The sequence below is a fragment of the Paroedura picta genome, chromosome 1 (genome assembly GCF_049243985.1).
Source record: "Paroedura picta isolate Pp20150507F chromosome 1, Ppicta_v3.0, whole genome shotgun sequence".
In the NCBI taxonomy this organism is placed as follows: domain Eukaryota; kingdom Metazoa; phylum Chordata; class Lepidosauria; order Squamata; family Gekkonidae; genus Paroedura; species Paroedura picta.
Window position 1 is genome coordinate 27,570,852 of NC_135369.1, and position 25,864 is coordinate 27,596,715.

Genomic DNA, 25,864 nt, shown 5'->3' on the forward strand with positions numbered 1-25,864 from the left:
TAGAGACACTGGGGTTTATTCTGCAGAACTCTTTGTGTGCATGTGTGTGAATTACACCAGTAGGTCTGTCCCGAACACAGAAGGATCTTTGCATTTATAACTAGTGGCCGCTACTGGCCCTGGATCTGTAAGGTACCAGACTCAGACCTAAGAAAAAGCCCTGATTTCTTCGCCGGATAAGAAGAGGCCAACATCCACTCAACGACAGGTGGGTCGGGGAGAGGCAGTGCCCAAGCACCTAAGGCACTTAATGGGTTAACACCCGGGACCCCCTGGGCCTTGGGACAAGGGACTCTCTTCCTGGACAGGCCTCCCCTCTTCTTTGGGGCTGGAAGGGGGCTCACGAGCCATTGGACGGAGGCATAGGCAAGTTCACTTGTGGAATTTCTTGCCGGAGTCCTTGGCGTGGTCAAGCAGCAACTGGCACGGCGTGAACTGGCTCCCATAGACATCCTCGTACTTCCTCATGCGGTCCACCAGCCGCTGGGCCCCATAGTAGTCTGCGTAGCGGAAGGGGCCTGCCGCAAGATCGGAGGGATTGGGGGTGGGAAGAGAAAAGGGGAGAGTGAGACTTGTTCAAGTTGCTGTGGGTTGCGGGAGGAAGTGCTGTCAAGTCACTGGCCCAATAGGAATTTCTAAGCAAGGGACTTTCCAAGGTAGTTTGCCATTGCCTGCCTATGCTTAGGACCCCTGGACTTCCCACCCCAGGACTAACCAGGGCCAGCCCAGCCTAGATGCTGAGATCTAATGAGATCAGAAGTTGGTAATAATAAGTGTCTTAAGAATTGGAAACTGGGAAGCAAACTGATGCAAATAAATTAAAGGCGCCATCCCAACAGGACAGTAAAAAACACCAACTGTCAGAAGAGCCCGAGTTACACATTTTTGACGGGGTCATATATGGATCAGCATAGCTCCTTACCTCCCAGGCATGGCGGGAAGCCCAGGCCAAACACGGCTCCAATGTCTCCCTCCACGGGGTTGCTGAGGATGCCTTCTTGCAGGGTCAGGGCGGCTTCGTTCACAAACCTGACCACCAAGCGCAGCTGGATGTCTTCGTCTGTGGAGCTGCAAATGTGGAGAACGGAGCGGCTGTTCATTAAGCCACTCAATGGAGGGGATGGGCAGCTGGACTGAACCTCAACAGCCGGGAGCACAGCCTTCCCATGGGGTGCTGTCCTCTTGAGAAACACAGAATAATCACTACGCCCTACAGAGCCGGGGAGGCTGGCCTCAGAGGCCTATCTCACCCACAAAATCCTTGCATTTGCACATAACTTACACCTCTGGGTTGGCCGGTATCTTAAACCGCTCCAAGATCTCATCCGTGCCAGTGTTGATGCTCCGGTTCTTCACGCCTTCCTGGTAAATGTAGAAGCCCTTTCCGGCTTTGCGGCCTGCCACAGAAAGGTGGGGGGGGGGGACACATTTGGTATAGAGATTATACAACGGCTGACACCGAGGACAAGATGCATTAACTTTCGGTGTGGGGGGGAGGCATGACTGAAGGTTTATGAGATTATATGCATCGCAAACATGAGTCCTTTTTTAAAAACACTACAAACTCACTGGAGGGCCTCCAGGTTAGTGTCTGAGGAATAGATTTTTCAGTGTCTAGTAGTCATGATCCCCAGGAGCACTGATTTCTGCTGTTGGGGATTAACAAGCAACAGACGTCTCTCTGGCTTCGCAGTGTGTCCACCTGCTGGCCAGGCAATGCTGCCAGATTCCACACTCCCGCATCCATGCCAAACAGAAACGGCCTAAGATCCAAAAGGCAGTTCCATCTATGAGGCTTGCAAGTCCCCCAGATTTCCTCTGGTCCTGGTTCATAATCCAGGCAGTGATGCTGGTCCGCAAGAATGGCTGGACCGGGAAGACTCTAGGAAGGCCTGTGCCCCAGCGCTGTTAAGCTGTTTAGAGTCCCTTCACTGCAGGCAGGCAGCCTCTAGGGGTCAGGAACTGCCTTTGCATGAAAGACTGGGATCACCTGCCGAGCAAGTTAGCGTCAGAACGCCCACAGGCACTGCTGCCAAGTCAAAGCGAGGCTTTGCCAAACCACAAGGTAGGGTACACCTGCCAACAGTGGCAGATTTCATACTACTGTGTGAGAGAAAGAGATCCAGCCCAAGGGAGCCCAGCCCCACAAGACAGTTCTCCCCCACAAGCCCTGTTGTAGTGAATGGGCAATGCAAGAAGCACAGTTAGAGGAAACTCTGCATGGAGGGAAGGGTCATGCAGCACCAACCTTTTGCCCTCTAAGCCAGGGGTAGTCAACCTGTGGTCCTCCAGATGTCCGTGGACTACAATTCCCATGAGCGTTTGCTGGCAGGGGCTCATGGGAATTGTAATCCATGGACATCTGGAGGACCACAGGTTGACTACCCCTGCTCTAAGCCACTGGGCAGCAACTGTGAGGTGGGCACCTCCGTGTGGTGACCCCTTCCTTCTCCCCATCCTGATCACTTGCCTGCTCTACGATCACTTTCAGATAGCCTCTTAATTTCCCCCGGCATGATCGTACTGAAAATCTCCCTCTGCCCTTTCCCCTTTTTATTCTATTTCATTATATATGTGCAAGTCAAGCGCTGCTTGTCCAGAGACCTCCTAGGGACATTAGCTTTAGCAGGAAAAAGGCCATGCTATTCAAATGGGCATTTGTTTCTCAAACACAGCCAACAACTTTCCTCAGGCTTGCATGGCTGATAGAGCTTCTGGCTTTCCAGGATCTCGAGAGATTGGGAGTCAAGTGTAGACCCCTGCCAGATTTCCCCCCATGTCCACACACGTCACAGCCATGCTGGGAAAAGTGGCCTGTAACAAGGGCAACCTGAGGGCAACAATTTGTCCTGGTTTCCCCTTTGCTGTCCAGTACTGATTCACGGCTGGGGCAGACCTTGGAAATTCCAACCAGCAGAGCAGGTGTTTGGAGAAGCAAAATCTAACCCAGCATGCTTAGTATGACCGACACAACCCACTGATAGTAATCTACATGAGTGTGGTAGCACGGTTTCTGTGGACCCAGAAGAAGAAGAAGAAGAAGAAGAGTGGGTTCTTATATGCCGCTTGACCTAAAGGAGTCAAAGTGGCTTACATTCGCTTTCCCTTTCCTCTCCCCACAAGAGACACCCTGTGAGGTGGGTGAGGCTGAGAGAGCCCTGATATCACTGCTCGGCCAGAACAGCTTTATCAGTGCTGTGACTAGCCCAAGGCCACCCAGCTGGCTGCATGTGGGGGAGGAGTGGGGAATCAAACCCGGCTTGCCACATTAGAAGTCCACACTTGGCCCACAAGGTGAGTTGTTACTTCTCACACCCAGCTACTCATTCTGACAAATACTTTCCCCCACCAACCTGAGACCAAGTGGGCTGTGTCAGGCACACCAAATGGCGCCCATGACCTGTTTATCTCCTACCCCAGGGCTGGAAGCAGACAGCAGAAATATATTCTGAGACCCCATCTCCCCCGAGCACAGAAAATCCTGAGAGTGACAAGATGGGCTCTCTGAAGCCTTGTTTGCATCAGCTGCAGCCGAGCCAACCCCTTGAATGTGGGTTCACCCTTCCCTCTGGCCAGGGATCTGTTGGCTGCCTGTAATTCATCAGAAACAGCAGGTTCCTCTGGGTTCCTTGCACCTCCTGCCAGCATGCATGGCTCCAGCATGCTGCTCACCAGGATGGCATCTTGGAAACGGATGGAAGGCGCAGTTCTCTGGCAGACTGATAGACCAGCAGGGAGGGAGGGAGGGGATGGCAGACCCAGAAAGAGAGGAAGAGCCCTTGTCTGGCCGCAGCTGCTCACCAAGAAAGCCTTTGGTCACCATGGCTTTCATCAGCTCCACGTTTCCGCCTGCGAACCGTTCACCGAAGGCTTTGCCAAGATCCTCTGCGACGTGGGTGGCGACATCGATGCCCACTTCGTCCATCAGAGTGACGGCACCAACTGGAAAGCCAAAGCCCGTGGAAAGGGTGTCCACTTTCTTGGGATCGGTGCCTTCCTGTACAAGACAGAGTTGGGTCAGGCACAAAGCTTCTGAACTTGCCATTGCTCGCTCCCCTGGATGGCCCAGGTGGCTCGTCAGAATCTAAGCAGCCCAGCCCTGGTAAGTCCTCGGAAGGGGAAGCCCAGGGTCGTGATGCAGAGGCAGGCAAGGGCAAACCACCTCTGCTCACCTCTTGTCTTGAAAGCCTGACAGGCTCACTGTAAGTTGGCCGTGACTTGGTGGTGCTTTACACATTGCTGCCAGTCATCCTTGTGTCAGTCTCCCCGCTTGCACATACTGGGGGCAGGCAAGGACAGGCCGTCAGAAACGGGAGGACTTGAGAGCCTTTGCAGGGGACTCTAGAGCAGGGGTAGTCAACCTGTGGTCCTCCAGATGTCCATGGACTACAATTCCTATGAGCCCCTGCCAGCATTTGCTGGCAGTGGCTCATGGGAATTGTAGTCCATGGACATCTGGAGGACCACAGGTTGACTACCCCTGCTCTAGAAGCTTGAGCCTGACTCATGTATGAGGGGGGAAGTGCAAAAGCCTCGAGGAGAGGGGAGAAAATCTCGATGGGAAAAGGCAGGTATGTCTAAGCACAGACTCCCTGGAACAACACGAGGAAGTCCGTCTCCAAGACAGAATACCAGGAGGGCCCTGTATGGGCTGTAACTGCTTCAGTCCCTCAACGCAACACCTGAGACACTGGCCTGTGAGCTGCTTGGGCCTCCAGAATAGGAAAGGGCTCCCCAGCCCCCGCCTTTGGGATTGACACTAACCTGGAGAATTCGGATGATTTCAGCCAACATGGGCGCCAGACATCTGGTTGTGTAGAAACCTGGGCCGTCCTGCAGAAGAGGAAGCAGAAGAATGAAGACAAGCCTGGCATGGAGAACACTAGGAAGAGTCCAGTGAAACTTCTCCTCCTGGCAGAGGCAGAAGTGCCTACTCAGAACAGGGAAGATTTCTGCCACTGATTGCAACAACTAGCCTTCCTCTGTATTTTCTATAACGCGTCTTGCCAGAGGCCAAGGTGGAATCAAGTTGCCAGCATGGTGTGGTGATTAGGAGTGGCAGGCTCTAATCTGAAGAACTGAAGTTGAGTACCCGGCTCCTTGTCCACATGAGGCCATCTGGGTGACCTTGGGCCAGTTACAGTTTTCTCAGAGCTCTCTCAGCCTTACCTCCCTCACCAGGGAGAGGAAGACTAGGTGATTGTATGCCACTCCTTCAGATAGTAAAAAGCAGGGTACATAAAACCAGCTCTTCGTTTTTAGCTAAAGTGTGCTTGCTGCTTCCCCAGACACCTAGGGAAAGAATATAAACGAAGCCATTACCACAGTGCAAGGACAACAACAAAGTTCTTAGAATAAGTGATCAACACAGGCCCTGGGTCTATGAATAACATTCAGAAGCCTAAAATGGTATTCACAGAAGAAAAAAGTCTCAAGCTGGCGATGGCAAAATGATTTATTCCAATGAAAACCATGTTCAAAGCCATTTCAAAACAGATTCCTAGGTATAGTCAACAGTGATATTCTCAGCATTGTTCACAACTGAATCTTCGCTCAATGCATTCTTTTGGGTGATGAAATTATAGGAAATAACTATCTCTGGTAATATTTTGTTTTGTATAGTTCTAATAATTTAATAATAATACTTGGAGTCATCCCCAAATGGTTATATAATATCCAAATTTATAGGAGTCTACTAATATTAATATCGTAATATGTAATTACCAGGATTTCCTGAGGTTGAGTTTATGCACTCCTTGCTATTCTTGGAGTGGCTCCCAGAAATGATATTTTAGGAAGTCCGCCCCTTACCTTACCTTAACCACAATGACGACCTTGCCCTGCCTGAGGCCCACAGCGACAGCGGAGGCTGCTGTGTCCGGCGATGTTTTGTCCGTGGTGATGATTTCGAGCAGCTGCATCTTGTCCACGGGAGAGAAGTAGTGCATCCCAATCACCTGGAATAAGCAAGGAGGGAAGGTGGAACAGGGCTGGCTCCTCTCCCAAAGCAAACCCCAGAAGGTCCCCTGAGGGGCCAGTGAATCCTTCCTAGGGCTGCATAATCCTGCACCCAGAACTCGGGGTTTTAGTGGGATATCTAGAACAGTAATGGGGTGGGAGGGTGGGGAGTACGCACACTAGATCTGCAGCAAGTGTGTTCTGGGAGGAAAAAAGTCCAGCCGTGGGTCATTTTTGTCCCTTTGCACTGCGCTGCAACTATTCTTCTTTAGCCCCAAGTACAAGCTTCCCACTGTTGGGGCCAACTACCTGCACCCCCTTCTCTCCATTTCTTTGCTGCACTCTATTACGCTGTGGAAAGATGCACACCCTTGTCTGATATTGGGGTCTGCAGCAAAACATTGAAAGTGTGGTCGTCTTCTAAAACCTGTGCAAACCACCTCCTCCTAAGGGGAATGGGCAAATCTCAGCAGCTGAAAAGGTGGTTTGCAGATCCAATCCAGGGGGGCTAGGGAAAATAACTTTCTCTGCCTGAGATCTTTGAGAACGGCAACCACTCAGAGCAGGCCAAGAGACAGAAGACAGATGGTACAACTTGGTGCCACCTTGTGCAGAGTTCAATGGGTTCAAGTGGGAGTCGTTCTGTAGCCAGAACTATTTTTTAGTTGTGTTTTAACAGATCAACAGTACAACTGCATGTAAATAAAGCCTCGTAATGTAGTTTAAAGTAGCTTACAAACCTTAACAGCCTATCCTTCTCATTGTTAGAGGGAAAGGCCATTTCCCAACGACCCCCCTGAGCAAGAAGCAGCTCTTGGCTGTGACTGCTTCCACGCAGACAAAAATACCATGAAGAGAAGGAAGTAAAGGAGAACAGGATTCCCTCACCACTCGACTCATTTTAAAGCCTTAGAATAGTCAGGAGCACTCAGACTTAAGGGAGTTACAGCAGTGGCATTCTAAGAAGGCTGAGTCATAAGGAATCACACCCTGCTGGAGAGACTGGCCCATCAAAGGCCTAAGTTATATGCTTGTGCAAGAAGAAATCCTCAATTAACGTTCAGTACTGGGATGCTGGGTTCTGGAGTGGCTTCTCCAACAAGAAAAACCTGGCAGGTCCCAAGACTCACCTTCTCTGGCCTTTTGCTGGCTGTGGCAATCTGACTGATGGGGAGAGCAGATGTATTGCTGGCAAAGATGCATTGTGGAGGAATAACCTGGGGAAACAGCAACAGGCATTGTATGCAAAGGGAGGATTCCTGTGGTCTTAGGTCTGTATCTAAGGTCTGTACCAAAGGGTGTGAGGCAGGGGTAGTCAAACTGCAGCATTTGCTGGCAGGGGCTCATAGGAATTGTAGTCCATGGACATCTGGAGGGCCGCCGTTTTACTACCCCTGGTGTGTAGGGAACAAGCCCTCCCCCCCCCCCAATCTAATCCCAGCACATGGTCATATTCCAAATGTCAAGCAAGGCCAGCAAGTGATGTATGGGAAGCTGGTGCCTTGAAGAACTTGACTGTACTGCCTTCGGGATGAGCAGGGCTGAGAGGCCCCCCGGTCCCGTCAAAGCAAGTGGCCGCTAGAGCCCCCCTTACCGCTTCCACCTCCTTCAGCACTTTGTGTTTGATGTTGATGTCCTCAAAGACGGCTTCGATCACCATGTCCGCCTTAGAGAAGTCCTTGTAATCCAGCTGCCCCGACATGCTACTGAGGATCATATCCCTCTCGAACGATGTCAAGTTCCTCTTCTTCACTTTATCATTCAAACTGGGCAGGAGCAGGCGTGAGTCAACCCAGGGAGAGAGCAAGACAGGCCGGTTCAACACCAAGGACAGACTTGGAGGTGAGACCTAATTTGAAGGAAGCTGTCCCAAGTTTCCAAACTCCCAAGGCTTAGCTCAGCTGGAAAGGCAGGCATGACCCACAGGTGTCCCATGGCTGTACTGAGCGCCTACCCTTTGTAGACTTGCTGCTGTCCCCTGCTCAAGGCCTGCAGGGTGGTGTCTTTCAGGATCGTCTTCATCCCTTTATCCACAGATACCTGAGCAATTCCTGCACCCATCAGGCCGGCTCCCAGGATGGCGAGAGTTCTGCACAGAGCAGAGGATGAAGGAACACAAGAGAGAGTCCGTTTGCTTTGGAAAGCAGCAGCTCAAGGGCACACTTGCTGCCATTTCGGTAATTCACTGGAAGCAGCAATATCTTTACCCAGAACCTCACTAGTATCTAAGATTCCCGAAAGCTTTGCTGCAATTAACCCATTAATACCCCCCTTGGTGTAAAAATCTGGGCACAAGCACATTGGGACCATGCAGCTTTATTCTGCTTTCCCTTCAGAAAGGCTTACTTGTTGTTACCACCTGAGCTAGCTGTACAGTGAGAAAGGAAAGCTATGGCTACGGCCAATCTGAAGCCGGACTTACTGGACCTGTTGTTTTGGTTGTCCAAATTTGTTCTTCTTGCACTGCACCTGCCCATGGTATAGCCCTATCAGTGCCTTGGATTCAGGGGTCATGCCGAGTTCTCCAAATTTCTGGAAGCAGTAGGGGAGGGGAAAGGAAACAAAAAGATTAGAGGTTTGGGGCATTGGATCACAGTGCTGCAGCATTTTCCTTTCATTGTAGACTTGCACCCAGAATATCTGCTACTTGCTGCAGTTAAGGCAGCAGCTTTGCTAGATGAAATTTGCCTACACCTTTGCTGGGTGACATTTGCACCTGGTGTAAATTGCCAACATTTACCAACACTCATCTTTTGAGCTTCTCAAAACACAAAGGAGTATTGCTTCACACTTAGCTGGGCAGAGTGATGAGATCCAACCCCAGACCAGTGGTTTAACAAGATCAAGGATATCAACATCTGGTCACTGCCACAAGGCCTGGAGGATGAAACGGCTCCTACTCCACACTTGTTTAATATTTTGCAGGCATGGTTCAACTAATGGCAACAGCCAGACATAGGTGAGAGCGTCAACCTTGACTCCAAGCCCAGGTATGCTTTGGAGATGGCAGCCTCATGAGGGAGACCTTGGAGGGCTCCGGAGTTAAGTCAGAGACTCTCAAATAGGATGCAGCCATTCAGAACCCAGAGCAGAAGATTGGGGGGAGAGGAAGTTGCCATCAACAGAAACAGCCTCTGCTCATTACCGCTCCAGCTACTCTGAAAAGCAGCTGCTGCAATAATGGGAAGCAGAAGAGTTAGCAGTAAGCTGCTTTTGCCATCCCTGTGGGCACTTCCATGCCACTGATGCCCCTGATGAAAGGACACCAAGATTAGACAGACGACCTTTTGGATCCAAGAGAGGACCTCAAAAGAACGACCAAACAGGGGATATGAAGGTGACAAGAAGCGAGAACAATGGACAAGTGATGCTAGCATCCCAGATCACAATTACACTCCGGCTACGTTAAGTGCACAGAGCAGTGTGCTGGCTATGCATTAAGGAAACTGAGCATGGAGAAGATGTACTGGCAAGGGATGCTTGGGAGGAAGGAGCAACATGTTTCCCATTAACATTACCAGTCCGTATTGGAGGTAAACGACTCAGGGACAGCTTCTGCCTTGCCCAGATCAGTGATCCAGATACACCAGCCAAGTGTTAGGCCTCCCAAGAGAAAGATACAGCAACGCTGGGATGAGGCTGTTAAGTGGGGCCAGCACAACACACAGCTGAGGGCCAAAACAGGGTTTCCACCTGCACTGCAAAACCTGCTTGATTTAGCAGCCTGCCAGAGGCTTCCCTCATCCTGAAGTGGCTGTGGGAAGTGGGCATCCCATCCAATCAAGTTCAAGGTTCTGGCGTTAACCTTCAAGGCCCTTCATGGTCTGGGCTGCACATATCTGAGGGACCGCCTGTCGCTTTATGCTCCCTGCAGGGCCTTGTGTTCTGTGGGTACTAATCTGCTGGTGATTCCCATTCTTCGTGGGAGGTTCGCCTGGCGTCGACCAGGGCCGGGGCATTTTCAGTCCTGGCCCAGACCTGGTGGAATGAGCTCCTGGAAGAGATAAAGGCCCTGCAGGACCTGCAAAATGGAGTCCTTCTGCCAGGTCTTAGGTTGAGGCCAGGGCAGGGGAGAATAAGGGTCCCCTCCACAACTAGGAATTACATCAAATAATTATATTTAAGATCAATCAGCACCCCCTGGGAGTCTGAGCCCTGAGGTGCTGGGCTGAGGGGGAGGTCATGGGAGGATTTGGGGGGAGGGGATGCTTCTATTCTCTCATTGCCGGAGCATATTGCTTTCATTATGACTTATAGTTTTTAATGTTTTAAGTATTACGGCTTTTATCCTCTAATCGTAACCCTCTGCAAGATGATTTTCGATAGCAGTGCGTAAGAAATAAAATAAATAAGGGCAAAGGGCTCTATTCCAGCACAGGTGCAGAGAGGGGCAAGCCCTGCAGTGGAAAGAAAGGGCATAAATGTTCCTAGGTGGCAACAGCAGCCTCCAAGTCACACTGGAGACTCATTTCCCAACATGACATTGTAGTCTGAGCCTCAAGTCATGTCCTTCATCTTCCCACTGCAGCAGCAGCAGCAGCATCTCTGGTTGCCCTTGGTTTTCGTTGCCCACTAGGCCTTTTAAAAAGGCTTTAAAAAAGGCTTTTGGACCATCCCCATCTTTGCTTTGCACCAGCTGTCTGTCATCCTTACAAGGCCTTTTAACAAGCTCTTAACTAGCAGCACTTGGTTTCCCCAGGGAAGTGCAGGGTTGCTAAGGAAGCCATGAGCCCTTCCTCAGACCTCCACCCAGGCCAGGCAGATCAATAATTCCACACAGCATTCTCTACGGCAGGGGGAGTCAACCTGTGGTCCTCCAGATGTTCATGGACTACAACTCCCATGAGTCTCATGGGAATTGTAATCCATGGACATCTGGAGGACCACAGGTTAACTACCCCTGCTCTACGGGATGAGCTGCTATTCGGCTTTAAGGGCTTCCTCCTTTGCGCTCTCTCTCAAATGTCAGCCTCCCTGCTCAAGCACAAGTCGAGCACTTCCACAGTGCAAGCTGAAGACCAGAAGATCCTTTACCTGTGATTCAATAAGGTAGCCAGCGTCATTACCCTGCTCCAGGCCGGTCTTCACCACCTACATCAAGAGGCACAAGAGAGAAACACTTCATCAAGCTCCCCACTTTCCTCTGAGGAAAGAATGCAGAGCAGGTTCCGTGGTCACTACCAGAGCTGATTTGCACTAGGCCTTGGCACGTCCAAAGAATGTGAGGCAGCCAAGATGGCAGCTGTGAACCAGGCGCAACTGATTTGTGAACAAGTCTGCATTTTGACTCCAAAGTCACAAGTGTCAAGATCCCATTTGGATTCTTTAGCTAGTGATTACAAATGAACAACCCCTCCTTATAGACTATGTTTGCTGATGTTTCCAACCTCATGCTCTACAAACTGTTAGAATGCTGAATATTCTTTCGTGTCTTTTAAAATGTATTAAGAATGTTTGAAACTTCTGTAACTCTCAGCGGTAATTTTAATGGGTTTCATAATAAGATCACATTTTGAAGAAAAATCATTCATTTGATTCTTTTCTTTTATGTGTCCCTTCCTTACCATCCTGTAGTTGACTCCTGTAGTTCAGTTTAGGGGTGAATAATAAAAATATTTATAGCACAGAAGCAGCTCAGATTAGTGAAGCTTAACTTTACTCTTGTTTTCTTTTAGAAAGTTGGAAATTTTCTTTGGAAAACTAGTCAGGTTTGCTAACAGATGTGCTGCAGTACAGGCAGAAACTGTCTTTAACTTCAGTTTGCCCATACCATTGAGAAATTAGTTATGGGATGGGAGCGGTCGTCTAATATAGAGGTTCATATTTTTAATTTTCCTTGTGGACTTTGAATGGAATTGGTATGAGTCAGCCTTTATAACAAGTTCCTTGTTTGTTTTTCATCAAGCCAAGGTGACAGGGAAGTGATGGTGACAGCAGTCAGTAAAACAAAGGCTTCTCCATCTCCATGTATGCCTTTGGGGGTAACTATTAGAGCAAATGGAACACAGGGTTGAAGAACTGTTCTGCAGATTTAAGACTGACCGTGAAATCCTAGACAATTAGCGTGGTCTATGTCCATTAAATCTATTAAAAACTGCACAGTTCATATCTTAGGCGCAAGTGATTGATGTTCAGGGATTGATGTTCAGGGCTGTGGCTCAGTGGCAAAGCATCTGTGGCAAAGCATGCAGTGGCAACGCATGCAAATGGCCCCAGGTGTCAATCCCTGTCATCTCCACTTAAAGGACCAGGTGATGTGGAAGGCCTCTGCCAGAGACCCTGCAGAGCAGCTGTCAATCTGTGTAGGCAATGCTGATTTCGATGAACTGAGAATCTGGCTCAGCATAAGGCAAATTCGTGTGTGTTCATCTTATGGAAACTGAATGCAGAATGGCTTTCTGGGTTTGGATGGATCAGATGAACCGGAATGTAAACTTTCAGTATACTTTCAATATCCTATCTCAACAATACCACCTTCCGGACAAGATGGAAGTGCTCTTGGTGAGTCCAGTGATGGGAAAAAATTAGAACCAGGACTATTTGTTTACTTGCCATGAATTGTTGGCATTGGCACTATTTAATATATTTATGCTAAAATGGTTGGCTGCAATCTGTCATTGATTAATAGAGAAAAAAATAAGCTGGAATGTAGAATCATAGAGTTGGAAGGGGCCTCCACAGTCACCTAGCTCAACCCCCTGCAGAAGGCAGGAAATTCACAACTACCTGCCCACCAACAGTGACCCCAATTCCATGACCAGATGATGCCCCCTCAAAATCTTTGCCGCCCAACCCCGAAGTGGCAATCGGCATTTCCCTGGGCATGCAAGAAAGAGCCGCAAGAGCCAGGCACTGACACAATCCCTTCTGCCCACCCACTCACCATCTGCCTACATTCACAGAATCGCCATTTCAATGTAGAATGTCCTCATTCAACTTCCCATATGGGTTGGGGTGGGACAGGATGACAGATTTTTACTGTGCAACCAGTCCTTTTGCTGAAACCGTGTAGCAACTGCATGCCCCACTATGGACAGGGAATTAGAGTGACTCCACAGAAACCCGCCTCACCTCAATGATTCCCAGGGGAGCAGGGTACAGTCCTTTGGTTTGCTTCTGCACCTTCCCCGTCACCATTTTGTAGACTTGTTGCCTCACGAACGGAATACCCATGGCATAGTCTGTCACCTCTGCAAGACAACGGAAGTGGAAAAATCCAGCCCCGGCCACCATAACATCTCGGCAGCCAAAGCTGACCGAAGAGACCCAGGAGAACCAAACCTCAGCCTCTCATCCCAAGTTCAAAGCACGGGGAGGTTGACTTGCCTATGCTGCGCGAATCACTCACTCTGAATCAGGCCCTTGTCCTTCTTCCGAGAAACTGACTTGTTGGCCAGCCCCTTGGCAAAGGTGATTGCCACCTCCTCCAGGTATTCAATGGTCCGTTCCTCAGGGCTTTTTATCCCCGGTCCTATAAATACAGAGAGAGTCGTTTGGACAGGAACTGAACAAAACATTGGAAGAATCTGTACTTTTAGCAATTCAAGCAGAAAACGTTACTCCAAGAGAGACAAAAGCTGCAAGGGCAGAAGCATCCTGTTAATCTTGTGCCAGCCTTCTTTCGTTCCCCAAAGACCCTCTCCCATGTTTCCACTGACAGAAGAAGCCTGAAGGCAGGCGCTTGGCAAGAGGATGACACACACCCTTACAGCATCACAAAGCCTGGCTATATCTACAACTCAGCAAGACATTGTCCTATCAGGTAGATGCCTGGGAACATTCTGAATCTCACCTAGGGGATCCACCAGCTGGTCAACCAGCCCCATCTTTTTTGCTTTGTCGGCACGAATGTTTTTCCCGGTCAACATCATGTCAAAGGCAGCAGGAAGTCCCACCTGAAAACACAGAAAAACCAATCTCACCACCTAGAAACCATGAGACTGGACAACCAAAATCCTCTCCTTAGACATGATAGGATGGAGATATATAAAGGCATTTTACTCACCATCTTTGGGAGCCTTTGAGTGCCTCCGGCCCCTGGTAGCAACCCCAATAGCACTTCGGGCGTGGCTAGGACTGTCTTTTTGTCCTTGGTTGCTATTCTGTACTGGCAAGCAAGGGCAACCTAAGGGCGGCATATAAAGAAAACACCAAAAGCTACAACCACATCTCTTCCCAAGCACTTGGGTGTACAGAAAACTCAAGGGTCTATCAACGTTACTGGCTGCAGAATTGCCTTGGGGCCACCAGTCTCTGAAATAAGCCACTAACGAGAACTTCTTCATATGGCACCAGAATTTTCCTTCTCAAGAACCAGCTTGGTATAGTGGTTAAAACTAGTGGCTTCTAATTTGGAGAACTAGGTTTGATTCCCCACTTCACAGGCAGCAGCTGGGTGACCTTGGGCCAGTCATAATTCTCTCAGAGCTCTCTCAGCCTCACTTACCTCACAGGGTATCTGGAAAGGAAAGGTGTTCATAAGCTGCTCTGAGACTTCTTTGGGGTATAAAAACCAACTCTTCTTCTTCAAATGCCTAATGATGCAGCCACAGCCCTTGGTTTTAAGATGTTAGTGATTGGTGGGCAGAAGTGTTGGGCAGCCTTAACTTTCAGCCAGGGAATGAGACTTGCTGGACTTCTAGTCCATTCCCAGCTGTGACCTGCTATGAGCCACCTTTTGCTCTCCCCTCCCCTTCTAGAAACCACTTGCTGTACCTCCAGCCCTCCACCAAGGCAGGAACCACTGATAGCAGCAACGATAGGCTTTGGAGATTTTTCAAGATTCGCCAGCATCTTCTGACCTTCCTGAGAAAGTTGGGTGATTTCCTGACTGGAGGTACAGGCCTCGATCATGCTGCAGAAACAGGGCAAAAAGATGAAGGTTTCACTGGATGGGGGCCAACTTGGTGGAGAAAACACACCAGTCAGTTGCAACTAACTTGTGGTGTCCCCATTCATGAGGTATTCCAGGCAAAAGCTAAGCAAAGATGGTTTTCCATTGCACTCCTCTGCATAACAATTCTGGTGGGCTCCTTCCCACCCAAATACTGACCATGGCTAACCCTGCTTATCTCTCAAACTCCCACAAGTCTAGCCTAAGAACGTCTAGGAGACCTGGGATGAATTCTTAATTCAATTATGGGTCCTGCTCTGTACACAACCACTATTAAATACCAGGGAAACCCTTAACATGGAGCCACTGCAAACACAACAGGGATAGAAAGATCTTCCAGATCCCTAGGAGCAACATTTAGCCAAGTGCTAAATCAAATTCTAATACACTGACTAGATCCTCTGTTACAAGGAGAGCACACGCTTCTTTGCTCATCTTAGTAAGAGTTTCCCTCCTTGGAACTTACTTTAAATCAGCCCCAGCTATGAAGCAACCAGGTTTTGCCGAGATGAGGACCGCGCTTTTGATAGCATCGTTGGTCCAGATTTCGTTCATAATTTCCGTGAACTCTGCTTCCACCTGCTTGGATAGTGTGTTGACCTGGGGGGGGGGGAATAAAATGAAGGAAACAGAGAGCTTCAGGAAATGGAAATCATTCAGTGCTCATCCTCGTGTGCCGAGAAGAGACAACATTTGGGAAGTTAGTAATTTAAAAACCAAACACAAATGCTCTGGTGCTTTCAAAGTTATTCCAGATGGGGGACCAGAAAACCTGCACATACCACAACTCGAAAGCTCACGTCCTGAATAAATCTTTGTTGGTCTTAAAGGTACTACTGGATTCTGATTTTATTGTTTTTCTTTATTCGTAAGCTTTCTATGCACTGCAATGCAGAAAGATTTAGCTTGGTCATATTTTGGAATTTTGTAGGGAGCTAACAAGCATCTTGCAAATGTTACTAAAAGCACATTTCAAGCTGCTCAGAGTGCTTAGAACAATTTGCTGAGCAAAGTATTTAAAAAGCACATTGCCTTGTGACATAGAGCATTTGCAAAGCCAGCCATCCTTTGTCTTTTGCCACCTGTATCCTTTCCACAGTTAGAATCTGAACAGCCCTACAAAATTGATAATATCTGCTGAAGACAAGGGCCAGAGAAGTCTGGACTCGATCCTAAAGCTCCTGATCTCTCTTCTGCCCCTCTTCCTCACCTGCCAAAGAAAACAACCAATCAGCTACTTCACGGCATCATTATGGAAAGGAAATAAGTAGTCTGAATATAAATGTTTTATAATTAATTCATAATTAAGTGTTTTATCATTCCTTCTCCCCTTTTACTGGCGGCTTCCAGATTTGGGGAGTCATCAGAACTCTGATTTAGCCTGACATACCATTTGTGCCTCTTTTTAAGCTATTCCATTTATTGATTGGATTTTTATAACACCCTCCTGGTGAACCAGCTCAGGGTGATGTACAACATAATAATTGGTAACATTAATAATAACATTTAAAACTATAACATCCTAAAGCCATTAAGCAGCACTTATGATTAGCAGCAGCATCGATCCGGTTATTGTTTCATTGTAGGTCACTTCTAAACAGATGTTTCCAAGGCAGTGTCTTTTGCATTGGGGGGAGGGGGGCATTCAATGCAGGCATACCACACTTTTTGTTTCTGCATTTCAACAACGTGTGCCTAAAAAGAACAGGTGGGAAAAACCTACCTTGGAGTTTGGCGAGTTGAAACGCACCACAGCAACATCTCCTTTGATGTCATAATTAACATGGGTTCTAGCTGAAGAGAAAGAAAGATGCATCATCACCTATCGAAGGCGGAGTGGCTACTTTAACGGATGCCGAACCTCAACGAAGCTTAGCATGCCGCGCCCAGGGGACTTGAATGCATTGCACAGAATCCAGTGAATGTGTAGGAACTTTACATTCTCAGGTTTTGCTTTACATAGGCAAGTTTGTGGAAGAAAAAAATGAAAGATGGGATACTTCCCATTGCACATAAACTGACCAATCTTAAACCCTGCAGCTGCACCACACTGTGGGAGATAGTATAGCCTCTTCTTAGTTTTCCAAACTTTTATACTTGTCCAGTCTATTTCTCTAAGGCTCCCTACAGCAGCTACACTGGTTCCCAATTAAGAGACGCATGCCTTGTGGGACCTCTCTAGGTTTCACAGGGTATGCAAGACCACTCTTTTTCAGGCAGTCTTTCAATGATTTGTGATCAATCAGGCAGCTGGTAAGAGAAGAAAATTAGAAGATGTGGGGTTTTTATATCCTGCTGTTCACTGCCTGAAGGAGACCCAAAGCTGCTTATAAAAACCTTCCCTTACACCATGTGAGGCAGGTGGTGCTGAGAGAGTTCTACAAGAACAGCTGTGAGAGAACTGTGACTGGCCATAGGTCACCCAGCTGGCTGCATGTGGAGGAGTGGGGAATCAAACCTGATTCTCCCAGAGGCCTCCTCTGAAATATATACCACGCTGCTCTAGCTGTGTCTTCACCAACTATGCATTCTATGTTGCTGACTAATAGATTTTAGCTATGATAGATTTTAATTTTTATATGCTTGAAGTTTATTTGTTCATTTTGAATTGTTTTATTGGGTGAATTGCATATGCTGTTAGTCACCTCACATTCCATTCAAGGGAGAGGGATATAAATTTGATAAATAAAATAAATAAGATGCCTCCTATTCATACTTTCCCATACCCAGATACCCGACACTTGCTAGGCAAGAAGAACCAAACTGGATGAAAGAAATGGAAAATGTTGGAGGAACAGTGTTCCTCATTTGATATCCCACCCATCTTTAGTGCACGAATTTGTTCTCAAAGCATTCCCTATCCCGGTTCTTCTTCTATAATTCTTACTACAAGTGTGTGATGAAAGTAAAGATTCTACCAACTAAATTCAAACCAAAGAGCAAGGACAGCAATATTAATTAGTAAGTGACTCGATGCATATTTGCCTGCACAGGTTAATTTTATTTCAGTTGGTGCACAGTTCCAGATCTCTCTCCAATCAGACCCAAATGTATTTCTACTTACATTTAAGGGATGATGTGTTGCTGATGTTTCGACAGGCATAACCTATGAAAGAAAGATCCCAGTTACAGTAGGGCTTCAAAGATATTTCAGATTAATTTTATTTAATGTTACTTATACCCCACCTTTCTCCCGGTGTGGCCAGAAGTGGCATACTTTGTGCCTCCATTTTATCTTTACAACCACCCTTTGAGGTAGGTTAGACCAATAGTGATTGGCCCAATGTCACCCAGCGAGCTTCCATTGCAGAGGGTGGATTTGAACTGAGGTCTGCCAGATCACACCTGATACTCAAGTCATTATACCACACTCTCTTTGTGACCCCCAGGAGCAACATGTAGGCACATGAGCATCCAAACACCAGGATTCCTGTCATCCTCAGGTTACAGGCATTCTGAAGCAGTAGCTGTCTAGTACAAAATTAGCTTCAGTCAGCTACCAGGATTTTGGCTCTCCCCGAAGCCCCTAACCATTTTGAATGTACTCAACCTAGCACAAAAGCTGTACTAGTTGTCAAAAAGAAAGAAATTCCCAAAGTAAGCCCTGAGCTTCCAGTGCCCTAAATGCCTTAAGGCAAGACAAAATGGGATGGATGATCAATAGCTTTACAACACCCATAGTTTAGTTGCACAGGATGGCTTCTCCTGAAGTACTGGATGCCAGTATGAAAAGACCATAAACAAAAGGCCAGGGGTACCTTAAAGGCTGACAGCATCTCAATACAAGCAGTCAGGAATAATTTGTTTTATTTTGTTGCTGTTGTTATGTGCGAAGTCGTGTCCGACCCATCGCGACCCCATGGACAATGTTCCTCCAGGCCTTCCTGTCCTCTACCATTCCCCGGAGTCCATTTAAGTTTGCACCTACTGCTTCAGTGACTCCATCCAGCCACCTCATTCTCTGTCGTCCCCTTCTTCTTTTGCCCTCGATCACTCCCAGCATTAGGCTCTTCTCCAGGGAGTCCTTCCTTCTCATGAGGTGGCCAAAGTATTTGAGTTTCATCTTCAGGATCTGGCCTTCTAAAGAGCAGTCAGGGCTGATCTCCTCTAGGATTGACCGGTTTGTTCGCCTTGCAGTCCAAGGGACTCGCAAGAGTCTTCTCCAGCACCAGAGTTCAAAAGCCTAAATTCTTTGACACTCGGCCTTCCTTATGGTCCAACTTTCGCAGCCATACATTGCAAATGGGAATACCATAGCCTTGACTAAACGCACTTTTGTTGGCAGGGTGATGTCTCTGCTTTTTAGGATGCTGTCTAGATTTGCCATAGCTTTCCTCCCCAGGAGCAAGCGTCTTTTAATTTCTTTGCTGCAGTCCCCATCTGCAGTGATCTTGGAGCCCAGGAAAATAAAATCTGTCACTACCTCCATTTCTTCCCCATCTATTTGCCAGGAATTGAGAGGGCCAGATGCCATGATCTTTGTTTTCTTGATGTTGAGTTTCAATATTAATACTGTAATCCCCTTTGAAAAGCCCAGGGATTTTGCTTCACTTGCTCAGGCAAGTCATATTTCTCATGGTGCATTCTCCCATACTAATGAAACAAACGTTTTCTGAAGACTGCTATTTCCCCCGGCAAGTATTAGATGACAAAGGCCACAATGCATTTGTCAGTGTTTAAGCTGCTACTAGTACAGCCTTTTTCAACATTTTGACTGTGGAGGAGCCCCTGAAATAAAATTTCAGGCTGAGGACCCCCGGAAGTGATGCCAGCTGACCATGCCTTCCTGTCATCCCACCCCCAGAAATGGCATAACCACCTGCATCCTTCACCCTTCTTCCTCTCCCCATGGTTTCATGAAACCTTGGTGTAATCTTGAAGCACTGCATTGGTCTATATAGAACTTGAAACAATGAAAGGCTGCCTTACTTTGAACGAATCCTCCAAACCCCACCCCTGGAAATCAGCAACAGCAAATCTCTTGGACAAACTACTCCTTTGGCACGTTATACCGCTATGACACGGGTTCCTAAAAGTCTGAAACATGAGGCATGCAGATTTAAATGAAACTTGGCCTTCATTCAGATGGTGGTAATAGGAGACAAGAGGCAACACAGATGATCCCTAGCCTGGTTTAACGTCACAAACCCACACGAGAGCAAGAAAGACCACCAGAACTAAAGCATTTTGCTTTGAGTTAAGCACATTCCCTGGACACATGATCTGGCCACAGAGCTGGAGGTGTGCCACGCCGCCTGGCTCACTTCCACAGTAGAGAGGAAAGGACCTTTCACCTACATTTCACCATGCTCAGAACTGCAGGCCCTTTGGAGTCTGGACTCTACATCCCTCCCATTTAAATTCCAAATGAGTTTTTTCTGGGCACAGTTGGGCTCCTGATCTCTCCGTAAGGGCTGCGTTTTGTTCTTTTGAGAATGCATGGCCCTGAGAGGCATCCTGAGACAACAAAGGATACTGCTTTGCCCAGGTTTTCAGGCAAGCATCACAAAATAGAGCCGGCAGCTCCCTGAATGAATGAGCCTGCCTCATCGTAGTTTTTTAAAAAGTTAGATACACTCAAGTACCCCCCGTTATGGTGCCCACAGTGTGCCTAGACTAGAGGGTAGGGAGCAGCCTTGTCCAGATTTCTGAATTCCTACCAATTAAATATTCATCTCTTTACACCCTCAGATATAGCAGGAAAGAAGAAAGCCAGAGCAGATAAGAGGCAGGTCACAACATGACAACAGATGTGTACATGTTTAATCTAATTTTATTGCTTAAGGCAGATACTGGGACGCCGTCAAGTAACATTTGCCAAGAACCCTTCTTCCCATGCACCCTGTTTCCTGCACTGTTGAAATGCATATGTTGATTTGGTACTATCAGGCTTTATAGGGATTTAGGATGGTTTGTTTTTTCTTATGGGTTTATATATACTATATATTCAGATTCACCCGGCTTCACTCATTCAGCAACAGTTGGGTTCTGAATGGATCATTTATTCCTGAACAGATCCCTTTCCCATCGGTATTGAACAATGTAGTTTCACACACCTTGTGGAGAATTGGGCCTACTAACTTCTCTTTGCAATGACTTCTCTTTCTACTTCTCCTGCTTGTGGTTTTGAGCATAAATCCCTTTCGCCACTGAATGTGAGTTTTGACCCAAGAAAACTGTGGTCCTGATACATGTGTTAAAACCATTAAGGCGCCAATAAGCTAACCTGGCATGCCACAAGCAAAATAAACTACCTGTTTGGAAACTTTCAGTGTGAAGCCATCCAAAAGGCTAGGAGGATGCCCATCATGTTCAGGTGAGAATCCTGAGCAAGAGGGAGTTGTGCTTGTAAAGGATATTAACACAAGACTCTGCCTGACAAAGCAAGTTTGTAAAGGAAAAATGGTGGTAATATTATCTTGAAGACATGCCAATAGTCTAAATTCTCTGTCCCATCACCAACACTAATGCTAATTCAGCAGACATTTTTCTATTATTTTTGAAGAAAATACTAAAACAGAAAAGGAGCTTCAGGTTATCGACAAGAAATTACCTGTGGAAAAGAAAAGCACAGGAATCAAGTAGCACATGAAGCCTGTTTGGCTTGCAGTGCATGGACTTTAGCCTTGAGGCCTCTCAGAATGTGGAGGAAATTACTGCTTATTATCTCTTCTTGCAAAATGTGGAGCCTAGCCTGGAAGAAGAATGTTAGAAGACTGACACTGTCCTAAGGCTGAGCAGAACTGGTGCATGCATTTCCTCCAAGACATTTCAAAAAATACATGCCCTTCCACTATCTCACAAGCTTGTGGTCAAGGAACGTGACAAAAATTTCTTTTCTTATCCTCCTGTCTCATTTGATGCCATACTAATCTCACTCTCCAGGAGATTCCATCTTGTTCCACATAGCAAAAGATTTTGGGAAATTTATACCATTACTCTGTAGTTCTATTGGTGGTAGAAAATGTCATCAAGTCACAGCCAACTTAGGGAGACACTGTTTTCAACACAAGAGAAGTCTGTCTCTGTATAACAACTTAGAGAAGAGAAGCCTGTCTCTATAACAACTTAAAGAGAAGCCTGTCTCTGTATAACAACCTGCCTGGTAGCCAACAATACAAACACTAACCAGGGCAAGTCCTGCTTAGCCTTCAAGATCTGATGAGATTAGACTAGTTTGGGCCATCCAGGTCAGGGCTTGCAGTTCTATACTATCTTTAAATTCACATACATATTGTTCTAATTTAAGTGTAAGGCTATATCGTTAGTGACTAAGATCAAGGTAATTCTTACCATAATTCACACCATACATTACTAGGTATCAGTGTGAAAATTGGCATATAGCAGGCTGATGTGAAGTTGATTCATTTGAAATCCGGTGCTGGAGGATTTACAGACACCGTGGACCGACAAAAAGATAATTAGGTGGATTCTAGATCCAAACAAGCCTGAACACGTCCTAGAATCTAAAATTACCAAACTAAGACTATTGTACTCTGGTCGCATTAGGAGATGACATTGGAAAAAAACAATAATGCTGTGGAATGCTGAAGGCAGCAGGAAAAGAAAAAGATTCCAACATGAAATGGATTGACTTGACAAAGGAAGTCTGCAAGACCTGAGCCAGTCTTCAGCAAATTTTGAAGATCATTAATTCACAGGACTGTTGTAAGTCAGAAGCAACTTGACAGCATTTCACACACACACAAACGTTGTTCCAATAAAAATAATTTCCACATAGGACACAAAATTTAAACTAAGATTCAAATATTCCAGTTCAAATATCTGTTGCTATCAGGACATAACATGAGCGCGATGTACTAAAATAAATATGTATTTTGAATATTTTTTTAAAGTTAATGAACGCAACTGACCTCCCTACGGGTTCTTGTTTAGAAGGTTATTATTTTACTGTTAACTGTTATAATATCGTTACTCAAATTTGGTTCCCACTGTTATGGTTGTTGTAATTATGATTGCAATGTATATCCCTATGTTTTGTGTAAACCACCCTGAGCTTTATTTTTATTTAGATTTTTAAACCGCCCTTCCTTACGGCTTTGGGCAGTTTACAGAAAACATTTCAGAACATTTACATGGAGCTTTATGGGAGGGCAGAATAGAAATACACTCAGTCACAATGTCTGAAATGTTTTAAGGTTTTAATGTTTGGTGGAAATGTGACAGAAACATTTAGAATACTTATTTTATCTCTCTAAGACTCTCTCTCTAAGACACTCTCTAAGACATTGAATAATTTCCCAAAATGTTTTTCAATTCTAATTTTTTTCTGGAAAACCCACATTAATGCCAACTAAGTAAATGCAACTTGAGAAAACGCCTAGTTTTTGCCACCTGTTCATGAAAGGAAGACCTGGAGAGACAAACATCCTAGCAGGTCACAATACACGGCTGAAGGGCTGCATTCCATTGCATAAGCAACAAGTTGAGCAGGCATTCCCATCTGAACATCTTGGGGCCTGTATATAACCGAAAGGAAACAGCAGCTTTGGGGCAAGAAGAGCCAACAGAATCAAGTTATAAAATTGACAATGTTGTTACAAACACTTCCTGTAGGACCTCAGTAAAACAATCTAAGGATTCCAAACCTCATGTACAGTCAAGACAGCATCAGTTTACAACTGTGTGGCCACACAAAGTGGGTCTCAAACACTCCTATAATTATCGGAGAGGATAAAAGATCTTGGGTGGCAGTGTATAGCTCAATAAAAGCATCAACTGTGCATATTGGAGCAATGGAAAAGGCAAACTAGGGATTATTAGGGAAGAGACTGATAATAAAGACCGCCATTATTGCAATGCCTTTGTATAGATCCATGGCAGGTTTGTTGATGGCCCTGACAGGGTTTCCCTAATGGGTGTGAGTTAATTAATTTTTAATATATTTAAAAAAATCGTTCAACATTTAACAGGTGATATGACTATATATGGTCATCAGCCCTCCCACCAAATGGCAATGATGGACATGAAGGGGATGGAAAGGGGAGGGTCCCTGGGTGGGCGTGTCCACAGCTAAGCTCCCCAACCATATTCTGCACAATTGTACCCCTTCTGGGGTTTCTTTAAGCCTGTAGAAGGTTTCAGAGGTATCTCAACGGTAAAAAAGTTGAGAAAGGCAGATCTATAGTGTGGCCTCATTTGGAATACTGTCTACAGTGCTGGTCATTGTATCTCAAAAAGGATAGTGCATAACTGGAAAAAGTACAGAATATACAACCAAGATATTTAGGGAGTTGGAGCACCTTCCTTATGAGGAAGGCTGGAGAGCCTGGAATTTTCAGTTTAGAAGGGAAGGGCTTGACTAAGGGAAGGGCATGATAGAGGCTTATAAAATTTTGCATGCAGTAGAGAGAGCTAACAAAGAAAACCTAGAGCTTGATGTAATCCAATTAAACGGATGACCAGTAAATTCAGGACAGACAAAAGAAAATACTACAGAGAGTGATTAAAACGTGAAATTTGCTGCTGGAGGATGTAGCGATGGCCACAGGAACAAACAGCTTTAAAAGATTATATAGATTCACGGATGGTAAAACTATCAATGGTTATTAGCCATGGGAGCTGAGGGGAACTGCCTCATTCAGAGGCACTAAGTCCCAGAGCCAGGAGGCAACATTAGAGGAAGGCCTCAGCCTTTATGTTCTCCTGTTGGCTGTCTAGAGGAACTGACTGGCCACTCTATGAAACAGGATGCTGGACTAGATGAACCACTTGTGTGATCCAGCAGGGCTTTTCTTAAGTTCTAATATTTTGGATAGAATGGGGAGAAAGTATGGAGAACAAGAGCAGCATCTCTAACTAAAGAAGACCAATAAGGGTAAAATATGTAAATAAAACTGAGGTCAAATGATAGGTTCAGAGTCTGGAAAAAACAGGAACACAAAGGATACACTTGTGAGAATACTACTATCAGAGTCAGTGCAAATCAATTTACAAGCGTGTGGCCTACAGAAACCTCATTCATCACAAGGTCATGCTACCTCCCTTTTTAATTTACACAATTAATACCTATATATTATGGAACTGGTAACTGCAGATGTAGCCAGTCAGGATTAAGCAACAAAACCCCATTTTGACCAATGTATGAGTCAAAATGAAACTATAACCAAGATCTATCAAACAAGTTGCTCAAGCACTATGACTTGGAGTCTGCCGTCATCCCCCAGGACAGGGGATAGCCTTAGAGACAATAAAACCACAAAGGAGCACCACTGAAACAGAAGAGCCAGTTAGATTAGACCTAGGACAAAAGAGTTTTCTTGTTTGACTCTCTCAACTTCATATCCTTTGTTCCAGTACATCCATTAGATTCCGAACCGCTGGGCATCAGGCAATGTTTTGGCACAAGCCTTGCACAGGGATAATCAGCACTTTCAATGTGTAGATCAGGTATTCCCAACCAGGGTTCTGGAGAAGCCTGGGGTCACACAGTCTTTCCCAACTATTATATGGCTAAAGAGAATTTGTGCACACAGCATATTTTCAGCCTCAGGTGCTGAGTGACAAACAGAAGTCTGTTTAAACTCCTTTATTTGCTTGTTTATTATGTTAGATCTTTGTCCCTGTGTTCCTGAAAAAAGCCAAGACATTTTAAAATCAGACAATGTGATGACCATTGATTTAGATGGCTTTGAAAGGAATTAGACAGATTTATGCTGAATAAGACTAAAGACAACTATTAAATATACCTGAAGAAGCGTGCTTGCCCACAACTCTTATATGTTGAATAAAACCTTGTTGGTCTTAAAGACGCCACTGGACTTAAACTACTATGTTGCTTCAGACTAACATAGCCACTCACCTGAAGTTATTATGATTGATAAAATAAAAAGAGCCTATGTGTCAAAGACTATAGTGTCAAAGACTATACCATAGCAATGGGGGAGGGAGCCTCAAATCTCTGCTTGTGGGCTTTCTGAAAATACCTGGCAAGCCACTGTGGCGAAACAGATGCCATAGATAACTTTCCAAGCTCTCTCCCAACTCTAGAAA

General features: G+C 46.2%; 1 protein-coding gene across 1 annotated transcript in view; it reads right to left on the minus strand.

Moving 5' to 3' along the window:
* Window positions 1-25,864, minus strand: part of HADHA (hydroxyacyl-CoA dehydrogenase trifunctional multienzyme complex subunit alpha) — a 26,469-nt gene continuing 605 nt past the window's right edge. Inside the window, exons 2-20 of the mRNA XM_077330786.1 lie at window positions 17,916-17,957; window positions 16,575-16,645; window positions 15,318-15,451; window positions 14,674-14,812; window positions 13,964-14,083; window positions 13,751-13,853; window positions 13,307-13,429; window positions 13,030-13,148; window positions 10,993-11,049; window positions 8,381-8,490; window positions 7,913-8,047; window positions 7,553-7,724; window positions 7,089-7,175; window positions 5,817-5,957; window positions 4,765-4,833; window positions 3,802-3,997; window positions 1,283-1,397; window positions 923-1,068; window positions 1-518 (exon numbers count right to left, since the gene is read on the minus strand). Of these exons, the coding sequence (XP_077186901.1) occupies window positions 373-518; window positions 923-1,068; window positions 1,283-1,397; window positions 3,802-3,997; window positions 4,765-4,833; window positions 5,817-5,957; window positions 7,089-7,175; window positions 7,553-7,724; window positions 7,913-8,047; window positions 8,381-8,490; window positions 10,993-11,049; window positions 13,030-13,148; window positions 13,307-13,429; window positions 13,751-13,853; window positions 13,964-14,083; window positions 14,674-14,812; window positions 15,318-15,451; window positions 16,575-16,645; window positions 17,916-17,957 (2,225 nt within the window). The 3' untranslated portion in view covers window positions 1-372. The remainder of the gene's footprint in view (window positions 519-922; window positions 1,069-1,282; window positions 1,398-3,801; window positions 3,998-4,764; window positions 4,834-5,816; window positions 5,958-7,088; window positions 7,176-7,552; window positions 7,725-7,912; window positions 8,048-8,380; window positions 8,491-10,992; window positions 11,050-13,029; window positions 13,149-13,306; window positions 13,430-13,750; window positions 13,854-13,963; window positions 14,084-14,673; window positions 14,813-15,317; window positions 15,452-16,574; window positions 16,646-17,915; window positions 17,958-25,864) is intronic.